At 45.0% G+C, this 11,031-nt stretch overlaps 1 protein-coding gene across 2 annotated transcripts in view; it reads left to right on the top strand.

The window, feature by feature from the left end:
• Positions 1-1,178: 1,178 nt before the first annotated feature.
• The window catches only part of DHTKD1 (dehydrogenase E1 and transketolase domain containing 1), a 50,575-nt gene continuing 40,722 nt past the window's right edge, over positions 1,179-11,031 (top strand). For both annotated transcript variants that reach the window (XM_045793927.2, XM_045793928.2), the window contains exon 1: positions 1,179-1,434. In XM_045793927.2, coding sequence (XP_045649883.2) covers positions 1,278-1,434 — 157 coding nt within the window. In that variant the 5' untranslated portion in view covers positions 1,179-1,277. The remainder of the gene's footprint in view (positions 1,435-11,031) is intronic.

Raw genomic sequence — 11,031 nt, 5'->3', positions numbered from 1 at the left:
CCCCTGGCACACCTGTTTGTACTCGATGCTGATTTTCTGTGCTTGCAGGGCACATGCCTCTGTCCAAGCATCTCTCATACTGTGTGTTGAGTTCAGTCTGCAACTGGACTGGGAATTGATTAAGGGAAGACACTGTATCTTACTAATCCTTGGAACCTAGCAAAGTGCTCTGTGGGCACGGTGCTTGAGTGAGTGAGGTAGAGAGATCTTTTGGGCTCATAACGTGTAATGGTTCTTAGGGGTATGGGGTACAGCTGCACGGCTGACTAGAATGATGGGTGACTGACTAGGGAAGGATACAGATCCCTTCAATCCCCCCACTGCATTGGCAAAGTTAAGGGTGAGTCGTGGAATAAAATAGTTTGAGGGAAATTCTGTCAGAGATAGACCAACGGAGACTCTCAGTATTTCCACACCGCCTGAAATCTTCCATGCCCAATTTCTTTTCACTTTTATTTTATCCCCTTTTTACAGGCTCCTCCTCTCCTATTTTCTACCTTCTCCCTCAATGTTTCTTTCTTTTTTTTTTTTTCTTAAAGATTTTATTTATTTATTTGACAGAGATAGGGACAGCCAGCGAGAGAGGGAACACAAGCAGGGGGAGTGGGAGAGGAAGAAGCAGGCTCATAGCGGAGGAGCCTGATGTGGGGCTCGATCCCATAACGCCAGGATCACACCCTGAGCCGAAGGCAGACGCTTAACCGCTGTGCCACCCAGGCGCCCCTCCCTCAATGTTTCTTAAGAAAAAAAGGAGCAATATTGATTTTCTGGATCCTTCATATGACCTTTCCTTCTTCCGTCCCTTGGTCTCTGTCCCACTCCTTTTTTTTTTTGCACCCTGTCGCTGATTTTCCCCTTCGGTATGAAAACCTATTTCGTGTCTGTGTGGTTGTGTTCTGGGGCTTCCAGCTGAGAGGCGGTGTTAGGTAAATACTCCTGGCGGGAGTCCTTAGAACAGACAGAGATAACGAGTTTTGTACTGGAAAGCAGACGACGCTCGGCTCCACACTCCCTACTTCCCTCAGCCTCCAGGGCCGCAGAGTCCCGCCGGATCCCCGGACGAGGCTCCGCCCCGCCAGCCGCTGACTTGGATTGGCTCCCAGGGGCCGGCCGCTGGCCAGTCAGGCGCGGGGGCGTTGTCCCGGGGCGGGGCTCCGGCCTCCCGGCTCCAGCTTCCCGCTGGGCAATTGCACAGGTTCCAGGCGGCGGGAGAGCGACGCTTCGTGCTCCCGGCGGGTGCTGCCTCTTGTCTTCCGAGCCGGGGGTCCAGGGGGGACATGGCCACGGCCACTGTGGCAGCAGCAAGACGAGGCTTCTGCCGAGCCCCTCCGCTCCTCCTGCGGCGCGGTTACCAGACGGAGAAGGGCGTCTATGGCTACCGGCCGAGGAAGCCCGAGAGCCGGGAGCCCCGGGGCGGCCTGGCGCTCCCTCCAGGTCTGGGATAGGGCCGGGGTCGTGGGCGCAGGGTCTGGGGAGGCAGGGGGACTCCTCGATAGGCCTGAAGTGGGCTGCTGTTGTGGGGGAGGTCGGACTTCTGGGGTGTGCAAAGTGTGCTCAGGCGGGTGGGGAGCGAGGGGAGGTGAGGGGGCCAAGGGAGGCAGGCGTGGGTGTTGTGTCAGGGTCATCGTCTGTTCAGCCTCGGTAGCTGGCGAATCTTGAGGTCGAGGTCTCGGCCTCGCTTGGGTGATCTGACCAGCGTTCGTGTTCCGACTGGTTTTGTGAGGTCTTGTCTTTTCTATTCCTTGCATGTAAAGTAAACTTGTGGAAACTTAGGTCTTTGCGAAGGCGGGGCTGCGGGAAAAGAAGAGTTTTGAGATCTCCCAGCTTCTCGAGTTTATTCAAAGATACATTTCCAGGGCCATTTCTAAGGCGCGTGTGAACAGAATGTGTGGGGATCACGACACTACTGCAAGGGTGAAGAGGGCAGTTAGTTGGTGGTCTTGGACCACCGCATGGTATTATCTGTCTCCCTGACCTAACTAGCCTCTTACTTTAATTTCAGAGTTTTAAACTCCTTTCTGGATTTGGAAGTATGTTACTGGTGGTTTTAATGGATTTGGAAACATGAATATCAGTTTTTGAGAACTTTCTTTGCATATTCATGTGCAAGAGACCTATTTTGAATATTTGGTTTATGTCACAAGTTGTGTATGTTTTTTCTTTTCTTTTTTTTAATATGTATTTATTTGAGAGAGAGAGAGAACGCCGGGTGCAGGTGGGTGAGGGGAGGAGCTGAGGGAGAGAAACTTCTAGCCGACTCCTTCTCAGCATGAGCTCACCTCTGGGGACTCCATGACCCATGAGATCATGACTGAGCCACCCAGGTGCCCCCAAAGTTGTCTATATTTAATCCTTACAGAGTAGAAGATGAATACAGACTGATTATTAGAGGAAGATCCTCTTCATCTTATAAGTACTTGAACTTTGAATCTTCTTTTTTTTTTTAAAAAAGATTTTATTTATTTATTCGACAGAGATAGAGACAGCCAGCGAGAGAGGGAACACAAGCAGGGGGAGTGGGAGAGGAAGAAGAAGGCTCATAGCGGAGGAGCCTGATGTGGCGCTCGATCCCATAACGCCAGGATTACGCCCTGAGCCGAAGGCAGACGCTTAACCGCTGTGCCACCCAGGCGCCCCTGAACTTTGAATATTCTATTATGCATTGGAACCTCAATATTTTGCTCTTGACCTCAGGGGACATTTATAGTAAACCTGATTTCTGTCTCTTGGGTGCAATGGGGTTTCTTTAGGGAAAGCATTTTGGCCAACTAGATTGTTAATCCCTTGAGGGTAAGACTATTGATGTCTTATTTCACTTTGCAAATCAGGTGTCAAGAATTTTGTATGTCATTTATTCTCAAACGTTAAGTGTGTATTCAAATCACTTTGAATTGATTTTTAAAATGCGAGTTCCTGGGGAGCCTGGGTGACTCAGTCAGTTGAGCATCTGACTCTTGATTTTGGCTTAGGTCATGATCTCAGGGTCATAAGATGGAGCCCCACATGGGGCTCCAAGCTCAGCAGGGAGTCTGCTGGAGATTCTATCCCACTCCCTCTATACCCCGGTGTGCTCTCTCTCTCTCTCTTTCAAATAAATAAATAAATCTTAAAAAAAAAAAAAAAGCCAGTTCCCACGCATCCCCCCCACCCCAGGGTTCTAATTCAGTGGTCTGAGATCTGGTTAAAAAATACAGATTTTTATCAGGCATCCAAGGTGATTCTCTAGCAGAAAGTCCATAGCCAGCTATGGCCAAATACTATTTTTGTCTTAAGGGATGTATGTGTAGGACATGTTCGACCAAGCACCTCACTTGGTGACCTTTGAAAAGGTCAGTATTGAGTTAGAACAGCAGGCCAAGGGTGGCCCCTTGTGGTATTGGGAGGCAAGAGTGAAATCAGTGCCTGGAAACCATTGTTCCACAGTTACAGGATCTAGCTTAAGGGATTTTGTTGCTAAAGGCAATCATTTTCTTTTCATTCTTCTTAACTTTTAACTACTCTGAATAAAACTGAAAGGCAAGTGGGCCACCCTATACCTTTCTTCAAAATTACCATTGCATGCAGATCCTTGGCAGGTTTTTCTTCTCTCTGTTTCAGAATTTACTCCATTATTTTGTAGTGACTCTGTTTGTAGATCACTGTCTCCTACTAGGCTGGGTAGGAGAAAGGGAGAGGAGAGTGGGGTCTCTCCGAGTGGCATCTCCCTGGCCAGAACTTGGTCAATATATATCTGAAAAGGAGACTGGAAAGCATAATTTTTAAAAAAATTAATTTATTTGTCAGAGAGAGAGCGCGAGAGAGCAAGAGAAAGCACAAGCAGGGGGAGCGGCAGGCAGAGGGAGAAGCAGGCTCCCTACTGAGCAAGGAGCCAGATGCAGGACTTGATCCCAGGACCCTGGGATCATGACCTGAGCCAAAGGCAGACACAACCAACTGAGCATATTGGAAAATAATTAGTAATCACCACACTCCACCCCTCTGGCCACTCAAATAACCTAAGCTTTTCTTCCCATACATAGAATGTATTCACCTCCTTTCTCCTCTATTCACTTCTTGAATCCATCTCAAAGTCCATTGTCTCTGGAGAATGTACAGTCCTCTCTGTCAGGGCTGGCGGTGTCTTCTCATGCTCTGGAATTTTATGAACTGCCACACATCCCCTATTGACACATTCCATATACAAAGAAAATTCTCATCTGGAAAAGGAAAGAATGAGGAACTACAGCAGTCACTATTCAAACCAGCTATCAAATCCTGTTGGAGAGGAATGATAAAAGTTCCTTGATATGGCTGTGTAGTAAGTACATTACATTCCCCTGGCTGTGCCTTCTGTGTCTTTCTTCATCCATTGCCTTCTGTGGCCATCTCTGACGTGGCACTGGGAAGTGTGCCGTCCTTGGGGGCTGCATACCTTCCATAACCTACTTTATTTTAGTAAGGTTAGGGGCCTGAGAGTTACTTTTGGGGTCATCAATCACAACTATTTTTAATGACCAAAACTGGGATTCGTTTGACAGTACAATTTTCTTTCTCTCTCTCTCTCTCTCTCTCTTTTTTTTAAGGTTTATTTGTTTATGTGAGGGGGTAGGGGAAGAGGAAGAGGGTGAGAGAATCCTGAAGCAGACTCCCTGCTGAGTGCGGAGCCTGATGCGGAATTCCATCCCAGGACCCTGAGATCATGACCTGAGCTGAAATCAGGAGCCATATGCTCAACTGACTGAGCCACCCAGGCACCTAGCAGTATAAGTTTCTTGTAACAGTCATAGGTCTGCAGTCTTTTTGCCTGTGGTCATTCTATGAGCAAATTGCCTTCAGTCAAAGATCTTATCTAGACCTATTTTTAAGCCTTGAAACCTCTGATCTTTTATTTATTGCTTCTGTGTCCTGCCCACTCAGCTCCCTAAACTTAATGGTGCTTGCCTTGAGACTTTCTAAAATAATAGTGGGAAGGCAACACCCTTTGTGGAGCTTGTAGGCTCAGCTGGCTCCTATCGTCTAACAGTGAATGCTTTCTAGAAGGTACTTGAAGAAGGGTTTGTCTGTTTTCTTAACCTCCTGCTAAGGTAGCCTCTTCTGAACCACCTTTTCTTTTCTTTCTCTCTTACTTTTTTTTTTTTTTTTTTAGATTTTGTTTATTTATTTGAGAGAGAGAGAGAGGGAGAGAGAGAGAGAGAACAAGCTGGGGAGGGGCAGAGGGAGAGGGAGAGGCAGTATCCCTGCTGAGCAGGGTGACTGGAGCTGAAGGTGGACGCCTAACCAACTGAGCCACTCAGGCACCCCCACCCACCTCAAACTACCTTTTCTAAGTGCTTCTAATTTTCCAAGCTTGCCAGGATCTGCCTTCTAGGTACAGAGGCCTCCCGCAGCAGAGCTGAATTTCCCTCCATCCCTTCTTGTTTGATCTCGCTTGACCTCATCTTTCTCCCAGGGCTTTCTTGAAAGTGACAAGAAACAGTGATCAGACGCTACTAAGCTATAGCCCCATGGACATAAAGTCTGCCCACAGGATATCACAGGTGACAGTTTTACTGTGTGTTTTGTCAGACAGCATAACACAGCCCTCGTTAGCTTTCTAGTCTGAAATATCTGGTCCCTGGCACCTACTGCCAGACTGGCTAAGCCAATGTCATGTGTATTTTAGGCGCTGTTATGGTAGCCAGCCACCTCGGGTACCAAATTGTGTATTAGATAGAACAAGTTCAGGGACGCATCAGAGACCTGGCATAACAGTGACTTAAGTAAGATGAGCAAAGGTCTGAGCTGGTATGACAGCTTTGCTCTGCAAAGTCATATGGGGTTCAGGCTCCTTCTATGTTGTTTCTTCACCATCCTGTGGGTGATACTCTCTACTCTGGTCCAGGATGGGTCACCATTGTATCCCCAGTCTGGCCAGCAGGACAGAGGAAAGGGGGAAGGGAAAGAGAACACTTCTCCTTTTAAGGGCAAGACCCAGAAGGTGCAGACATCACTGCTATTACCTTCTCACTCATCAGCACTTAGTTACATGGCCAACTGGCTGCCTGGGAGGCCGGGATGTATATCTTTATTCAATATCCATATATTCAACCATGTATTACCGTGAAAGAGAAGGGAACATGGATATTGGGAGTTGTAGGAGTCTCCACTACAGATGAATTGTAAAGATCTGGGGCAAGCAACCCACCTTCAAAGTTTTCACCTCATACTTCATATCAAATTTTGAGCACTGTGTTTCTTAAAGCCTTGCTTTCTTTCTATTTTCACTATTGGGATCCTCGCCCAGGCCTTTAATTCTGGTCTGCTGCAAAAAAATATTTAACTCAGGTGTTCCTAACCAAGGGCCGTGGATCCCTATAAAAAAGTTTCAGAGGGTCTGTGGACTTTGCACAACTCTGTGTGTGTCTATTTTTAGGCAAAGAGCCTGTAGTTTTCATTGAATTCTCAAAGAGATGCATGACTTCAAAAAGATAAAACTGCTAGTCTCACTGGTATAAAATTTGTAGCCTAGTTCCTGGCTGGCTTAGTCCAGTCTTTCTGAAACATTGGTTTCATTGAGTCATTTTTCTGAACTCAGATGTCCAAAGGCTCTACTTTGCCTCTCAGAATAAAATCAGATTCTTTAGCTTGATATTCAGTGCCCTTCATGTTTCATGACCCATTCTGCCTTCTTTCTTACCTCTTTCCGACATAAATTGCCCCACATTCTAGCCTTTATCCTATATGCCTTTCCACTTCTTACCCACCTCCATTCCCATCTCTTCCCTGACATCTGTCCAGACAACTCCAGGCTATCCTAATCTAATCTCCTTCAACTCTCAGTATGGGACCCCTTGGACTCTACTGAACGTTTTATGACTGTGAGGTTTTGTGTAGGGACCATCCTCTCACATTGTGAGATCCTGCCTGGTGAAGACCTTGTCTTACATTCCTCTCAGCTCCACAGTTAACGGAATACTTATTAAATGATTTATTCCTACAAAGAAATGGAAATATGATTCTGTATATGCAATTTATTTGTAACATTTAGTGCATTTGAATTTTGCACGTACCACCATAACACCAAGTATCAAGAAAGGAAGCACCGTATACATTGGGTAATGTACTATATTACTATGTTTTAGAAAAAGTAGTAATTTCTTTTTTACTGATGAACACTATGAAGACTTGCTGGGTTTTTTCTTAAGTTCCACTTAAGTGTGTGCTTAAGTTTTATTAATTAGAACCAGGAGTACATGGTTTAAATAACACCTGCCAAAAGGTACCGTCTTGGTTGAGAGGAATGTTTGAGTTGGTGTGATGGGTCACGTACACAGCTTTTTGGTATTGGCAAAGTTAGTCAAAGGACAAGCCCTGCTGAAAATGGACACATGGCATCCTCCCGTAGCAAAGGTGACATAGTGAAGTAGGAGGAGGTATGATCAAAGTCAGGGTGCCTCCCTCCTCCTCTTTGCCCTTCCTTCGTCAGCCTTCTTTCTTCAAATATTTATCTTGGCTGAAAATCCATGCCTGCATAGGACAACTGCATCATTTGCTAAGGCTTCCATTACATGGAGGCTTTAAGGAGATACTGAATTTGCTTCTAGTAACCTCTTAGATGGCAGTGGTTTCACTAGTTAAAATTTGATGAGTGTTCTTTGTAGCTAACCATTAGTAACAGCTTGTACTTTAACCTCTGTAAGCCTCAATTCAGGTAAGCTTGAATTTATTTATCAGCAATCGCAGTTGAAAATGGAAGAGTGCTGATTCATGAGTATAAACTTAATTATGGAGGATTTGGATTATAAAAAATGGCAGAATTTAGGGACCAGCAGAACATGGGAGCCATAGGATTCCAAACAGCATTGCGTGGTTACTGACTTTGGCATTGAACTTTGATAGTTGAAGTGAGGTTATAGGTATGTTGCACATTGGAAATAACGGGAGCCTTTACTGGAGTCGTGGGAAAAGCAGTTGAAGAAAATCTTATTGCATTAGAGATTTTTAAAAATCTCCATAACTCTGGAGTACAAATGAAGACCAAAAAAGGCTGATGACATTGGCTCTTGTACTTTTTTTTTTTTTTTAATGTCTCCATGATGTCCAGTTCTCTCATCCCTTTTGCTGTAGGCTCTGGACTTTCCTTTTCAATTTTTGTTATAATATAATGGATAAAAGACTGGATTGAAGTCAAATATGCTTGAGTTCAAATTCTACCTTCTTCACTACCTATGTGACATTTTGCAAGTCACTTAACCTCTTTGAGCCTCAGTTTACTCTTCTGCAGCTAAGGATACCTATTTCAGTGTTTTAAGAGTTAGGTTAAATGCAGTGTGTGAAACAGTGAGCACAATGTGTAGCAAAAGTTAGTTCTCGGGGTGCCTGGGTGGCTCAGTCAGTTAAGCATCTGTCTTTGGCTGAGCTCATGATCCCAGGATTCTGGGACTGAGCCCCATATTGGGCTTCCTTGCTAGGCAAGGAGTCTCCTCCCTCTCCCTCTGCCCTGCCCTCCTGTACTCACGTGCGTGCTTTCTCCCTCTGTCTCTCTCTCAAATAAATAAATAAAATCTTTTTCTAAAAATGTTAGTACTCACTATCATTTACTATCAATCTGTGACCCTTACTTATCTATCTTGGCAATGATTTAGGAGAGGATTGGGAGAAAAACAGAAAGGACCAAAACAAGGGGTTTTTGTTTTGTTTTGTTTTGTCTTTTTTTTTAAGAAAGAAATATCTGGCAAAATAAATTTATCTAATAAAGATATTGTGTTTGAGATGAAAGAGAGGGTATGATATAAAATGAACTCAGTTGCACAGCCTAGGTCTGAGTTTGCTGTACAGAATATAGTATTCTGGTACAAAGTCTTGGTTTTAATGTGGTTATCTACGACATTTTAAGCTGAAGCGGGGAGGCAGCCCGTCACATTTTAATGGGGTTCAGAGGGACTCCAATTATGAAATTCTCTTTCTTGGAGTCTTCAGTCATGTTATCCAACATTCCCACTTGCTGTAAGCATATGCTGCCTTGAAGGAAGGAGATTATTGGATCTGATCTAGAGATTTTGGGGGGAGGTTACTTATGACCAGATGATGAGAAAGAACTCTACTGACTTTATTTTTTTATTTTATATATTTTTTAAGATTTTATTTATTTATTTTGACAGAAAGGGACAGCCAGTGAGAGAGGGAACACAAGCAGGGGGAGTAGGAGAGGAAGAAGCAGGCTCCCAGCGGAGAAGCCTGATGTGGGGCTCGATCCCAGAACGCCGGGATCACGCCCTGAGCCAAAGGCAGCTGCCTAACGACTGCGCCACCCAGGCGCCCCAGAACTCTACTGACTTTAAGTTTAAGTACTAAGTTTAGTTTATCTGCCTGTGTAGTTCATGATGGTTAATATGAACCCTTTCTTCCTGAAAACCACACTCTTGAGTGCCCTTACTGTGCTTGCTTACGGAGAGAATAAAGTCATTGATGTAGATATCCCTTTCATAATTTTTTTTTCACTCCCCTATTGCTAAGGTTCTTATGGTCACAAGCAACAGAAACCAACCACGGCTATTTAACGCAAAGAGGGAACTTTACTTGAAAGATACAAGGGTATCTCCCAGAACCGAAGGATATGTGCAGCAACCAAGACTCAGCAGGGAGGAAGACCAGAACTAATTCTGGGAATATTGGCAAAAGCTGTGTGTGGGCCCACAGGGCACAGCTGTTAATGTAGTCAGCTCCTATGCCACCATAATGCATGCCGGGGGGCCTCGAGACCGCCCCCACATTTAGAGACTCACCAGAAAGACTCATGGCACTCAGCCTGTAGTTGTGCTCATGGCTCAGATTTATCACAGTGATATAATAAGGATACACAGTGGGATCATAATGGGGAAAGGCACAGGAAAAGGCATCTCTGGAGGCACCTTCGTGCAGGCTTTCATATGCCCTTTCCCCCATGAGGGGTGATACAGAACTCACTCCTCTTCAGGCAGCACAGACACAGTAATATATGTGTGAGGTTGCTAACCTGGAAGTCCATTAGAAGCTCGGCACCCAAGGCTTTTATTGGCAGATGTTCACGTAAGCATCCTCTGCATGTGCCAGAATTCCAGACTTTCAGGAGGAAAGCAAATGTTCAGCATAAACCACATTGTTTGCACAAACAGGAGGCATAGTGAACCACCCTTAGCTCCCAATCCCAAGTCATAAATTCTGGAAAGATTAAATCAGACCCACCTTGACTCAGGTGTCTTTGGAATCCATTAATTGGGAGGGAGGCAGAAGGGAATGAGATAGACATGGCCTTGGGAACCCCCTTCCTGGAATGGGAGGGTGCAGTTCTCAGAAAAGAGGGGCTCAAAGTAAGGAAGAAGGATCCACAGCAGCTCTTGTACTGCACGTTTGAGGGCTCTGGACAGCTTTCATCACAAGGGTTCTGTGACTCTTACAATATGCTGAATCTCAGGACTTCATTCAGTGCATAACCAATGTTTCTTGAGCATCTGCTATGTGCCAGTCTCTCTCTCTCTCTTTTTTTTTTAAAGATTTTATTTTTTTATTTGACAGAGATAGAGACAGCCAGCGAGAGAGGGAACACAGCAGGGGGAGTGGGAGAGGAAGAAGCAGGCTCAGAGCGGAGGAGCCTGATGTGGGGCTCGATCCCATAACGCCGGGATCACGCCCTGAGCCGAAGGCGGACGCTTAACCACTGTGCCACCCAGGCGCCCCTATGTGCCAGTCTCTTGAGCCAGAAGCCTGCCTTCAATATTTTCCATTTCGTTTTGAAGAAGAGTTGTGTATATGTGCTGTTGTTTTCCCTATTCTCTCTGGCTTCTTAAGGATTTGAACATCAAATTAAGTTCTTCTGAACTTTTATAGATATCCTAAGTACTAAGTTGTTTGTTTGGGTGTTATTACACCTAACAGAAAGATATTCATTTTTCTGTTACAGTAACCCCTTGGTTTATTTAGACAGTGATAAGTTATTTTTATGAGAAATATATGTATTCAATTGCCATCCTCTCATCCTTTTAAATCTTTTAATTTCACTATTTGCTACAAAAATAATACAGGTAAAGCACTTTT

Source organism: Ursus americanus, chromosome 31 (assembly GCF_024610735.1).
Source record: "Ursus americanus isolate L20-20 chromosome 31, mUrsAme1.1.p, whole genome shotgun sequence".
In the NCBI taxonomy this organism is placed as follows: domain Eukaryota; kingdom Metazoa; phylum Chordata; class Mammalia; order Carnivora; family Ursidae; genus Ursus; species Ursus americanus.
Note: the sequence above shows the minus strand (reverse complement) of the source record. Positions and strands in the feature narration are given on the sequence as shown.